This window comes from Rana temporaria, chromosome 10, assembly GCF_905171775.1.
Source record: "Rana temporaria chromosome 10, aRanTem1.1, whole genome shotgun sequence".
In the NCBI taxonomy this organism is placed as follows: Eukaryota; Metazoa; Chordata; class Amphibia; order Anura; family Ranidae; genus Rana; species Rana temporaria.
Genome location: NC_053498.1, coordinates 27,091,077 through 27,105,237, shown reverse-complemented (window position 1 = coordinate 27,105,237; position 14,161 = coordinate 27,091,077). Strand labels below are relative to the sequence as shown.

At 46.3% G+C, this 14,161-nt stretch overlaps 1 protein-coding gene across 4 annotated transcripts in view; it reads right to left on the bottom strand.

Annotated features, from left to right (window-relative positions):
- Positions 1–14,161, bottom strand: part of LOC120916466 (carcinoembryonic antigen-related cell adhesion molecule 10-like) — a 107,014-nt gene that overhangs the window by 20,330 nt on the left and 72,523 nt on the right. For all 4 annotated transcript variants that reach the window (XM_040327447.1, XM_040327446.1, XM_040327445.1 and 1 more), the window contains one exon: positions 1,281–1,631. In XM_040327447.1, coding sequence (XP_040183381.1) covers positions 1,281–1,631 — 351 coding nt within the window. The remainder of the gene's footprint in view (positions 1–1,280; positions 1,632–14,161) is intronic.

Sequence of the window (14,161 nt, the reverse complement as noted above, 5' to 3'; positions counted from 1 at the left end):
TAAACATTTTTGAGGATATAGCCTCAGATAAGCCAGAATTGTGCAGCGCATGCCTTGTTTACGTCACCTTACCCCTCCCCTACATCTGTAGCATCAGATGTAGATTCCTGTCTTGAGCTCATGTACCAGTCCAACAAGTTCATTGAATTCCCCTACCTGGTACTGGTAGGGGAATCTTAGCTTCTAAACAATACATGGTCTTAAAATGTTATTCTGTATGTACGCTATAAAATCTGTAAAATATCCATAGCTACACACTTTAAGTAGCGTTATGACCGTGGTAAGGCCAGACTGCTGATTTATGGACCCAATGTTTTCAAGGGTTTCAGTATCACATTAATGTGTTAACCACTTCCTGCCCGGTCAATATACAATTGATGTCCGGGAAGTAGTTGACGTCATGCAGGATTTCATGCCGGGGCGCGCAGTGCGGCGATCGGTGATGCGGGGTGTCTCCGATCTCGGTAAAGAGCCTTCGGCAGGGGCTCTTTACCACGTGATCAGCTGTGTCCAATCACGGCTGATCTCGATGTAAACAGGAAGAGCCGTTGATGGCTCTTCCTCACTCGCGTCTGACAGACGCGAGTAGAGGAGAGCCGATCGGCGGCTCTCCTGACAAGGGGGGTTCGCACTGATTGTTTATCAGCGCAGCCCCCCCCCTCGGATGCCCACACTGGACCACCAGGGAAGCCCACACTGGACCACCAGGGAAGGGGGCAGTAAAACAATTAAAATAAATGAGAAAGATGCCAATCAGTGCCCACAAATGGACACTGACTGGCAACATGGGCACAAGTGATGCCCAGCAATGCCATCAGTGCCACCCCTCAGTGTCCATCAGAGCCACCCCTCAGTGCCCATCCATGCCCAGTGCCCACCTATCAGTGACCATCTGTGCCACCCATAAGTACCCATCAGTGCCACCCATGAGTGCCCATCAGTGCCGCCTATCAGTGCACATCAGTGCCACCATATCAGTGCCCGTAATCGAAGAAGAAAACTTACTTATTCACAAAAAAAATAACAGAAAAAAATTAAAAACTTAATTTTTTTCCAAATTTTCGGTCTTTTTTAGTTGTTGCGCAAAAAATAAAAACCGCACAGGTGATCAAATACCACCAAAAGAAAGCTCTATTTGTGGGAACAAAATGATAAGAAAATTGTTTGGGCACAGTGTAGCATGACCGCGCAATTGTCATTCAAAGTGCGACAGCGCTGAAAGCTGAAAATTGGCTTGGACAGGAAGGTGCGCAAGTTCCCAGTAAGGAAGACGTACTTACCGTCAACCTTCAAGGACACGGTGCTCTGAAATGGAGTTTGAGCTCCCTGGATAAAGACGGTGTAGTCACCCTCAAGATCCTTTGTGACATTCTTAATCTCCAAGGAGCCATTGGCGAAGATGGAGGAACTTTCAATGTGTTTCGCCCCCAAATTCTTAGAATTATCATTATTGTTGTATCTTATAATCTGATTTGCAGCAGATGTGTCATTTCCTCGGTACCACTCAGAGAATCGAATGTTTTCTGAGATCCCAGTGACATTAAAAAGAACAGTTTGATTTACTCGCGGTGAATCAGGAATCCGCTGAACTTGTATTGTGTTGGATGAAACCATCGCTACACTGAGGAAGACTGCAATACAAAATAAGAGGAGACATTTTTCTTTCAATAGATTTTTATTTTTCCAAATATAGAATACAGTTACAGTATGACCAAAGACCGTGTCTACAACATCAAAAAATTCAACAAATGAGGCAAAAATGTCAGCAACGAGGCCTCAACCGACTTCATATTGCCCGATTTGTAGACTGATTAAAGGAACTATACGAGCTTGCTAACAGGGGAAGGGGAGGGAAAAAAAAAAAATGAATATAGTGGTCACTCGCTCAGGGGAGTCCTACCTGTCCCGGGCACCCCTAATGGGATCATTCTGTGCCCCGGCCAGGCCCCCCCCCAATCCACCCCCTCCAATAAAAGCTTACGTAAGAAAATTAGAATTTGACTTCAGTGCACTTCTAGTTCGTACTTACGAATTCAATTAGGCCTATTGTGTTGCCAAATTGTTTTTATAAAAAAACGAATATAAAAGATTACCCTTAAGTCAAACAACTATCTTAAAAGGATAAGAGGTAGGAAAGAGAAAGAGAAGTGGGGGGAAGATGCAGGTTGCCCAGGGTGTACCTCAGTAGCTAGAGATAAACTACAGTGGGACGCCCATGGTTCCCATACAGCTTTAAATTTTTGTTTTGTGTGAGGCCACGTACACACGACCGAGTTTCTCGGCAGAATTCAGCCAGAAACTCGATCGGAGCTGTATTCTGCCGAGAAACCCGGTCGTGTGTACACTTTTGGCCGAGGAAACCAACGAGGATCTCGTCGGGCCAAATAGAGAGCAGGTTCTCTATTTCCTCGTTAGTCAATGAGGAAACTTGGCTCGCCAAGATCCTCGGCGGCTTCACAAGAAACTCGACGAGCAAAACGATGTGATTTGCCCGTCGAGTTTCTCGGACGTGTGTACGGGGCCTTAGATAGGATGCTGGCCAGCTTTTCCTGCATCATGATCCACGAAATCTTGCGGTTTACCGCTTTAATGGAAACCCTGGGTTGTTTCCAAGCCCTAGCAATGGTAATTTTAGCCCAGAGGAGCATAAATCGGATCAACCTCTGATTGGGCTTGGATATACCGGAATCCGAGCGTTGGGGAGAGCAACAGATGCTGACCTGGGGACCGAGAATTCAGTGACTGTGTAGATGAGGTTAAAAATCTTCTTCCAGACTGGTCTAATTCTGGGACATTCCCACCAGACATGCACCATCGAACCCAGCAGTTGGCATCCTCTGAGGCCTCGTACACACCACCGGATCTATCCGCTGGGATTTATCCGCAGATCAGTTCCAGCGGATAGATCCTGTGGTGTGTATGGCCCAGCGGATATTTTTCGGGCCGATGGATTTCCAGCGGATAAAAATTTCTTAGCATGCTAAGAAATCTATCCGCTGGAATCCTGTCCAGCGGATTGATCCGGTGGTCTGTACAGACTCACCGGATCAATCCGTCCGATCCCCTCCCTCGCATGCGTCTTAATGATTCGACGCATGCGTGGAAGTCTTTACCTTCCAGCGTCGCGCACGTCGCCGCGTCATCGCGACACGTCACCGCGGATGGATTCCGCGCGGATTTCGATCTGATGGTTAGTACAACCATCAGATCAAAATCCGCCAGAGGATTTATCCGCGGGAACGGTCCGGAGGACCGTTTCCAGCGGATAATCCTCTCGTGTGTACGGGGCCTGAAACAACTGGTATCTTATGATGGGTAACAGGAGACATTTTAGTGGTTTTTTTTTCAATGTCTTTGCTGAAGATAGCTTGCCTTTTGTATTAGACGTTGATACGTTTTTTCCAGTTGGATTATGCACTTTCAAGTGGTTTGCACTTTGTATAGTGTATGACCAGACATGAAAACAGAACATTGTACTTGGGTGCTGAATCAATCTGATTGTGCTCCTATAACGTAGTTGAGGAAAAATTGTACAAACCTAACCAATCTATTCAAGGTTCTTGCACAACATTGTTGATGGTAGATGTAAAGAAGATTGTAGTAGGCTGGCCATATACAATCTTGTTGTACAGACAACAGCTCACAATGTAAGTAAATACTAGCAGCTTAAAGCTGAACTCTAATGATTAATGGTGCAGCTCTAATCTGCATAAAGAATCAAGATTGCAATTCTACCCCCCTCCCGATCTTAACCACTTAATGCGGAGGTTCCCCCAAAAGTGAATCTCTGCTTTTCGGACCCCTTCCCCCCTCTCCGGTGCCACAATTGACACCTTTTAGGGGAGAGGGGGTGCAAATACCTGTATAAAACAGGTATTTGCACCACTTCCTGGTATAGACCCCCCGTGGGAGTCAGGCCCTTCTGCGTTAACCCCCCCCCTGTTGTGTTCTGGGAAACACTGGACTCCCAGAACACAACGAGGACCAGTGGGAACGGCGCAGCGCGACTCGCGCATGCGCAGTAGGGAACGGGCAGTGAAGCCGCAGCGATTCACTTCCCGATATCCTCACCGAGGATGGCAGCGGGGGGAAGCCGAAAGCCGAGCTACCGCTCGGCTTCGGCTGCCGATGTCGCGGGCGACCTGGACAGGTAAGTGTCCATTTTTTAAAAGTCAGCAGCTGCTGTATTTGTAGCTGCTGGCTTTTAAAAAAAAAAATTCAGGTGAACCCCCGCTTTAAGGACCGAGCCTGTTTTTCAGACTCTGTGTTTACATGTTAATATTTTTTTTTTTTTGCTAGAAAATTACTTAGAACCCCTAAACCAGGGATCCTCAAACTATGGCCCTCCAGCTGTTGTAGAACTACACATCCCATGAGGCATTGTAACACACTGACATTCACAGCCATGACTAGGCATGATGGGAATTGTAGTTCCTGAACTACTGGAAGCCCTAAACATTATAAAAAAAAAATTCTAACACCCTAGAGAATAAAATGGCAGTCATTGCAATACTTTTTATCACACCCTATTTGTGCAGCGGTCTTACAAGCGCACTTTTTTTTTTTTATATATTGTCAAAGATAATGGTATGCCAAGTAAATTGATACCCAACATGTCACGCTTGAAAATTGCGCACGCTCGTGGAATTAAACTTTTACCCTTAAAAATCTCCATAGGCGACGTTTAAAAAATTCTACAGGTTGCATGTTTTGAGTTACAGAGGAGGTCTAGGGCCTTCCTTTCGCTATATGGCAGTTCAACTCCTCATAGAAGGTTAATAGATTGGTTTGGCAAGAACGATTCTTCATGAATCCATGCGGATTACTGCTAATGATACCATACCATACTTGCATACTATTGATGTTAGGCTAACTGGCCTGTAATTCCCAGGGATGTATTTTGGCCCTTTTTTAAATATTGGTGCTACATTATCTTTTCTCCAAAAAGCTGTTATCATTTCAGTTAGTAGACTGTCAGTCAAGTAATTGCCAGACCATTATTCCTAATTTTTACTGAGTTCCCCAAGTACCCTCGGCTGCACGCCATCTGGTCCCGGTGATTTATTAATGTCAAGTTTCCCTGATGGGTTTCACTTCCTTTCTCTTTCCCTGCAAAGTAAAAGCATAACGTGCTAGTATGCTTCGCCTGTACCCCCCTGATGGCGGCCCTGGTGCCACCTTTCACAATATAACCATACTCGTCCAATCACAGCCCCAACTTTATTTAAAACTCAAGCCAAAATCTTTTTTTGTTTGGATAGCATGGGGAATGGTTATAACCTCATTTTTTTTAGGCAATGATCCCATTGCGGGACGCTGTCTTTCTGCCACTTGATCTCTCCAGCAGAGACCCAATAAAAAACAGATATTCGGAAATCTAGCAGAGGGTTTACCCATACTACACTTTTATCCCCGGTACACACGATCGGTTTTCCTGGCGGAAAAAGTCACCTGGGAAAACCGAGGGGAAAGCCGAGAACCTGCTCGGCAGCTTTTTCCCCTACACACGGCCAGTTTTCCTAGTAGGAAAACTGGCATGAGAGCTTTGGCCGGGAATCCCGGCCATGTGTATGCTCCATCGCAGTGTTTACCATAGGAAAACTGCCGGGAAAAAGACCTTTCTTGTCAGGAAAACTGCCATGGAGCATACACACGGCCAGTTTTCCCAGTCAAAAGCTGTCATGGCAGTTTTCCTGACGGGAAAACTGGTCGTGTGTACGAGGCATAAGAGTTAATGCACATGGACATTTGTGGGCATCTTAAGCGCTTAAGGACCGCCGCACAAATATTTACGTTGGCGGCATGGCTGGCTGGGCACATGGGCGTACCCTTTAAGATGCCCAGCCGTGCGGTCCTGTCCTCCGTGACCGCCGCCGGTGTCCCGCGATCGGGTCACAGAGAGGAAGAACGGGGACAGGTGAGTGTAAACAAACCTTCCCCGTTCTTCGTAGTGTAGCTGTCAGTGATCGTCTGTTCCCTGTGTTAGGGAACGACGATCAGCGACGTCACACAGCCACGCCCCCCTCACAGTAAGAACACTCCCTTACAACACACTTAACCCCTACAGCACCCCCTCCTGGTTAACCCCTTCACTCCCAGTGTAATTTTCACAGTAATCCGTGCATTTTTATAGCACCTTTCGCTGAGAAAATGACAATGGTCCCAAAAGTGTCCGATGTGTCCGCCATAATGTCGCAGTCACAAAAAAAAAAAATCGCTGATCGCCGCCATTAGTAGTAAAAAAATAATAATTAATAATAATGCCATAAAACTATCCCCTATTTTGTAAACGCTATAAATTTTGCGCAAACCAATCAATAAACGCTTATTGCGATTTCTTTTACCAAAAATATGTAGAAGGATACGTATCGGCCTAAACGGAGGAAACTATTTTTTTAATATATATATTTATTGGGGATATTTATTATAGCAAAAAGTAAAAAATTGTTTTTTTTTTTTTAAATTGTCGCTCTATTTTTGTTTATAGCGCAAAAAATAAAAACCGCAGAGGTGATCAAATGCTACCAAAAGAAAGCTCTATTTGTGGGAAAAAGGGACGCCAATTTTGTTTGGGAGACAATTTGCACAACCGCGCAATTGTTAAAGTGACAAATCGCAAAAAGGGGGCAGGTCCTTTACCCGCATAATGGTCCGGGTCTTAAGTGGTACAGTAAATGCTAAACTTCCTCATTCAGGAAATTCATATACAGTATGCACAAGAGTGCTGCTGCAAAGTAGAGCTGCACGATTCTGGCTAAAATGAGAATCACGATTTTTTGGCTTAGAATGAGAACCCTGTACACCCTCAAAAAGATCCATAAGGGTGGACAGGTGAGCATGCACTGTTTGACGGCCCCAAACAGCAGGATTAGCCAGGAACATTCTGCTTGAATGAAAATCTTTGAATAGAAATGGGAGGAAGGAGATAAATGATGCAGACAAGACCTATACAGGTATAGATTATTTTCGTTCAACCTGCAAGCTAAACGAAAATAATTGAACAGATTTCCCCATCAATGCCATGCACGTTGGAGGATGAAGGATTCTCCTACTGCGATTATTGTATTCTGGCAATTGTAGCTGGCATCTATTGCTTGGATGCAGCCACTGTTCGTATGACAATTTTCAATTGAAGAAATGTTGGGCAGGAGGTGGCCACCCATGTAGCAAATTTCAACTGGTTCCTCAAGAACTAGTCAAAATTCACATAGTGTCTACTAGAGGTCGACTGATATGGGTTTTTCTCTGGCCGATGGGGGATATATGATGCCGATTATTGCGGCCGATATTTTAGACTGATTTTTTTTTGGCAGGTGGCACTGGATTGCCCTGGCAGATGGCACTGGCTGGGATGGACCCAGCAGCTATCCAGCCAATGATTGGGCTGCTTAAGAAAGGGGCAGGGCCACTTACACGTAGCAGCCCGCCCAGATCCCATTGGCTGGTGTTGGATAGCTGGGTTTCGCCCTCCCCGACATCCAACCTCAATTTTGACAGCTCCTCTATCTCTATCCATACAGTTTCACACACCGTGGCGCTGCTTTGCCAACAGAGTGGAGAAGGGAGGAGAAACCCCACGTTCCTCCTCCCTTCTCCACACTCTGCATGTTAGAGGTGCGGCCAGTGTTCAATATCGGCCCAATTTAGATAATAATCGGCCGATGCCCATTTCTCCAAAATGGCCAAATATCGGCCGATATATCCGTCGACCTCTAGTGTTTACCCAGTTCTTTAGAACCATGACTGAATCAGGTTTTCTAATCTGGTCAGTTAGCATTAGGGCCAAAACAACTAATCAATTATGAAATTGATCGATTACCATTTTCATAATCGATTAATCGGCCAGTAACAATGGGGTTTAAAAAAAAAAAATTGCCCCTTTATAGTACAAAAAGAGCAAATTGCTACTGTAAATATTACTTTCACTGTCCCACAGTAAAAAATAAACCCCTTACAGTAGCAATTATTTGCTCTTTTTTTAACCCCTATTATGTTACTAAACATCTCAGGCCGGGGTCACACCTCTGTTTTTTGGTGCTTTTTGCAGAAACACACTACAGTTCATTTACAAGGTTTCCTATGGGACACGGTCACATCCATGATTTTTTTCAGCTGCTGCCTATTTGGAAAGGCCAAGGACTTTTTTTAAACGCAAAATGGTGCGATTTTGTTTTTTTGGTTCAATATACTTCAATGGAGAAGCTGCAGAAAAGCATGTAATGTGTTTTTGCTGCAATTTGTGTTTTTTAATCTGCCCAACAACAAATTGGCCAAAAATAAATAAACGTTATTAACCGATTAATCGAAACAATAATCGGCCAACTAATCGATTATTTTCATAATCGTAAGTTGCAGCCCTAGTTAGCATTCCTAGGAACTTGCTGGATTTCTTCCGGAAGTGCTGGATTTTTAGTCATTTTACCAAATCATTACTGACCAGACTGTGTTCTTCAGATCTCCCTCTTGGCCTTGAGTGACTCATTCAGGTAGCGCAGGAGCAGAATGACAAAGGCCTTTATGAAAGACGGAAGGCCCAGCTCATTCTGATCCTTTAGAGCCGGTTCACACTGGGGCGGCACGACTTTGGGGGCGACTCAGCAAGGCGTCCTGAAGACGACGACTTCAGAGGCGACTTGCAAAATGACTTCTGTATAGAAGTCAATGCAAGTCGCCCCCGAAGTCGTAAAAGAACCTTTTTCTAAGTCGGAGCGACTTGCGTCGCTCCTATTAGAACGGTTCTATTGACTAGAATGGGATGGGACGCGACTTGTCGGGCGGCTGAGTCGCCTGACGAGTCGCCCCAGTGTGAACTCTTACTGCCTAAATGAGTCATTTAGGGCCAGGAGAAGATGTAAACAAACATAAACAAATTGTCATTAGCAACACTAGGCAGTGGTGTTAGTGGTGCAGAAAGACGATCAGGCTTCAATCCAGGGCATTAGACCCCTCCTAAAGCCTCATACATACACTCGGATTTTCCGAAGGGAATTGTGTAATGACAGGATGTTGTCGGAAAATCCGACCGCTTGTACGCTCCATCGGACAATTGTTGTCGGATTTGCCGCCAACAAATGTGGGATAGCATGCTTTAAAATTGTCTGCCAACAATTGTGTACATACGATCAGAAAATCCGACAAGACACAAGTCTGTCGGACAAAAATACAAAGTACAAACACGCATGCTCAGAAGCAATGCTTACCATAATACAACATTGGCAGAAGTTGCCGCTAAAGAGCTGGAAAACCACTTAGTTTCGCGTTTGTTGGCACTTAGTTTCGCGTTTGTTGGCCAATGAAATTCTTTGCCGTTTGTATGCAAGACAAATCCCTGGCCAACGCCCTTTGGACAAAAGTCCTACGCTTTGAATGCAGAAAATCTGATCGTTGTGTATAAAGCCTCGTACACACGATAGGTTAACCAGAGGACAACAGTCTGAAGGACCGTTGTTCTAGGTTAACCTATGAAGCTGACTAATGGTCCGTCGTGCGTATACACCATCCGTTAAAAAAACTATCGTGTCAGAACGCGGTGACGTAAAACACAACGACGTGCTGAAAAAAACGAAGTTCAATGCTTCCAAGCATGCGTCGACTTGATTCTGAGCACGCGTGGATTTTTAACCGATGGTTCTGCGTACTAACGATCGGTTTTGACCTATCGGTTAGCAATCCATCGGTTAAATTTTAAAGCAAGTTGTCATTTTTTCTAACCTAAGGTTAAATAACCTATGGGGCCCACACACGATCGGTTTGGACCCATGAAAACGGTTCTTCAGACCGTTGTCCTCTGGTTAACCTATTGTGTGTACGAGGCCTAAGGCTTTAGGCTTCAAAATACAATCCCAACCTGTAAATCTCATAAGAGCACCTCTACTATGCATCTCAAGCTGGAAAGTTTGGCTGGAAATGCTGGAGCAGAAAGGAAGAGGAATTTGAGGGAGATGTTCTGAAACTGGAGAGTGCAAAATCTGGTGCATCTGTGCATAGAAACCAATCAGCTTCCAGATTTTATTGTCATAGCTTAGATGAACAAGCTGAAGTTAGAAGATGACTGCCTCCCATACACCAGGGGTGCCCAACCAGTGGCCCACGGCCTCCTGCTCTGGAATAGCGGGTTGGCATAAGTCGATGCTTCATGTATAGCGCCAACTCCTGTCACAGGTGACGTGATACCAAATGCACTCTGCCTGGAATAGCAACAGCTGGCGATACTTGAATGGAAGACACAGGGTATATATGGGCATATCTGTTCTGCAGTGGTTACTGGACTGCTTTCAAACTGATCTGCAGGTGCAGTGCAGAACACCTGCGGGTTACCTGCACTGAGCCATAGGCTTCTCTTATTACCTGTGGATTGGTGTACTTCAGAAAGTGTGCCACACCTGCAGGATATAATAGAAGTCTATGGCAAAGTGCAGCTAACCCACAGGAAAGCCACAGGTGCACTGTGTTGCACCCTCTGTGTGGGTATACCGCAGGGCATCAGTGTGAAATCAGCCTTAGGCCCCTTTTACACGATCAGTCTGACCCAATTGGACCCTTCGTTCACCTCTATTGAGCCACAGATGTAAACAGACTTGTGGCTGTTTACACACACACCTACTTCTAATTCGATCCACCAAAAAAAAAAAAAAAGGGGGGGGGGGTCTGCCCCCTTCCATCTGGGAAGATCGGATTAGAGGGCCAATAGGGTAGAGTAGGCTGTGCCCCTGTCTGCTCTGCATATGCAGAGTGGACACGGGTCTGTCATCTGCCGGCTCTGCTCATTGTGGCCAGCGACCGGTTACCAAGCCGCTTAAGTGGCCCTCGCTCTTCAAAAGGTTGGGCAACCCTGCCATACACAGATGCACCAGATTCTGAGTGCTCCAATTTCAGTAAATCACCCCCTTTGTGTCGAAATTGGGCTGAGGAATTGGGACAAGGTTGAGGAGGGGTGTCTCAATACCTATGTCTTGACTAGGGATTGTGGGGTGGGAGAGTTGGGATGGAAAATGCTGTGATTGCTGTGGGGGGGGAATGGGGATAGGAGGGTTATTGGGAAACATGGGGGCAGGGGTGACAGCTGGTAGAGGGAAGGAGGAGGCAACAGGCAGAAGTGACTGCAGGCATGGTATATAGAAGACAGTCAGAGACTGCAGGCATGGTACAGGAGTCTCTCGCGGGAGAGGAGCTGGCCGGACACCACACGGAGGAGGGAAGAGAGCCCGCTGTACAGTGTCTTCATACAGAGCCCCCTGTTCTCTGCCTCAGCATCCAGCCAGAGAGAGCCCGGATCCAGTGCTCTGTGTGGCCGGGAGTCAGAGCTGGAGGAGGGAGGTGTGCAGTGCAGAGACAAGGCTGGTGAGCCGTTGGGACAGGCAGCCCGGCGGGCCTGTACCAAGTGATGTCACTGGGAGGAAGCAGCGGGGATGGCACTGTCCGGAAGGGAGGAGGAGGCGGTCTGCTCCCAAGCGACGCCACTGCTGATATCGCTTTCCGGTATCGATACCAGTATCGGTGCATCCCTAGTCTTGGCCCTAAGAATATTAGAGATGGAGACAGTGCCAGTCCTTTGTCCTGGAATCACAATGCTGCAATCTCTGGAATACAAAGCCAAAGGGGAAGTTATTTGCTTTTTATTAGTCAATAGAATTTGAATAATAATCAGGCTTGGCTACTTCAGAAAGTCCCTAGTTAGGCCAATAATGGTCTCCAACAACAACCAACGGGGCTTGGAGTTCCACACAGACATCAAACTTGCCCAATCTGTTCAAACAGATGGAATTGCGTAACAGTCTTCTAATTTTTTTCGGCATCATGAGCCTGTCCTGCAAAGATTGAATCCATGAGTATGTACCAATGAGAAATCAGGAGCCTTTGCAGACACTTAAAAAAAGAATTCCAAGCATGGATACTTGTACATATTTACAATGGCCCATCTTTGGTGTCAGTGGCAGGAATTAGGCCCCATTGTTGGTGTCACTTGGAGGAACAGGGCCCTTTATTAGTGGGAAAAATAGTGCCCAGAGGGCCACCTAAAGGCAAGCAAAGGGCATCAGTTTGGAAACCCATGCTCTAGAAGCTGCAAATCACTGTAGTAGACACAGCTACTAGAGTGGTCCACATTAGCTTCCACGGTCCCTTGCTAAGCAGCTGCAGCACCATTTGAAGAATGCTTTGCATTTCCTCAATTAATGCAAGGCATTCTCTGATTGGATGAGATGGAGAACGTGCCGTCACTGCCCCACCTTTTTTACTTTGTCCAGTCAGAGAATGCTTCGCATTTATTGAGAAAATTTAAAACGGTGTTCAGAATACAGCATGGCAGCCACAGAGCACGGGACCCAGAAGCTAGTGGAGATCACTGTAGCAGTACTCCACTGATTTCCAGCTATTAGAGTGATCGCACAAGTCCTCAAGTATGGTATATGTAAAACTATCCATATCGGAAATTCTCCTTTTAAACTAGATCTAAACCCACGAACAAAAAATGTATTTGTAGCACTACCCCCGAAGGAGCTGCTGGTTTGATTTGGGTGGCATGTTACCTCTTGTCTTCTCGCCGTCTAGGGTACTGGATGAGGGCTGTAATAAAGTCAATGTGCTTTTATTACCCAGCCGGGTAAAAACGATGAAAGTAGAAATGGAAATGGCGGATTCAGGGTTAACTTGCGCGGAAACAGTCCTGCTTCCAATGAGAAACTTCTTCACCACTCTAGCCAGAGTGGGTATAGTGCACCAGGATAGGCCTCTCTCACCAGCCTAGCAGCCAGTGTGTCACTCGGAACTTCAGGTTAAAGTCTCTGCCACAGACCCTCCTAAAGATGGAGACAATCTCGGTCTTAAAGCGGAGTTCACCCTAAAAAAAATCTATATACTGTGATATCCAGCATACTGCTGACATCAACAGTATGCTGGATTTTATTTTTTATTTTTCGGGCTGTACCTACAATTTTTCGTTTTTTTACCCGGCTTCAGGGTTCTCGCTCCCCCGGGGAGTAGGCGTTCCTAAGACAACGTATAGATGATTGACGTGCAGGTAAAGCGTGCCATCGCCTTCCAAAAATATCCGAGGGGGACTCTGCACTTTACGGCGCCTGCGCAGTCAGCACTACACGGCAGGCACCGTATAGCGCCGTAAAGAGCCAAGTCCCCGTCGGATATTTTCGGAAGGCGATGACGCGTTTTACCCACACGTCAATCGTCTCCTGGGAGGATCAACACTCACTCCCAGGAGACATTGCGCAGAGCTCCCCGTCGGGGAAAACGAGCGACAAGCCCACTCCCCGCAAGGAAGAAGACCCGGAAGTGCGGCTGAAGACAGGTAAGTGTACACATTGAAAAAAAATTGACAACGCTACAAGCCTTTATTAAGGCTGCAGATAGGTTAACAAAAAAGTTCATTTTGAGGGTGAACCTCCGCTTTAACTGGATTCAGCACCCGGATCTCCTTCAAAACAGCTTCAGTTGCATCAATACCTGACAGGCAACCATCGTCCAGCCTCTCAGGTACAAAGTTTCCTTCCATGTGCAGATAGGCCTCTCCTGCCACACCAGCCTCGTGCTCGGTGTCCTTCAGACAGGTTCTCCATTGACCGGCTTCCTCCACTTTGGACGGACAGCACAGGACCCCTTATACATCTGTAGACCCAGTCTGCTTACTGAGCCTACGAGATAGATTGGCGCTCCGGACACACAGGGGTGGTGGGACGACGACGACCCACACCAATGGCGTCTGCCCCTAAATACCCCTCCCCAGCATGCACAGCGAGGCGATCAACCCTTCTGATTGGCTGCCAAGGAGAAATATCCACATGACCCTGAATGCACTGCTGCCACCTACTGCCCGGGGGTGACTGAAGTCCCCAGACAGGAGGAAAGGCACACAGCACAGCCAGAGCTGGAACAAAAGCCTTAAACTTAACCAAATTAACATGGTCAGAATTAATTAACTCTCTGACCCCCTCTAAATTTACGATAGCACCTACCATAAAAGTAAGCAGGCGCTACACATAATTTTGTTTCATACCAGTCTTTAGATGTGATGGCTGCATTAGATTTATTTGTTTGGCTTTTTTCATTTTGGGTGATCCTGCTGGTAACACACTTTCTGCCCTAGGGTGATAACACGCTTAATGTATATGTGGAGAAGAAGTGTTGCCATGTTAGGGTGAAAATAGGT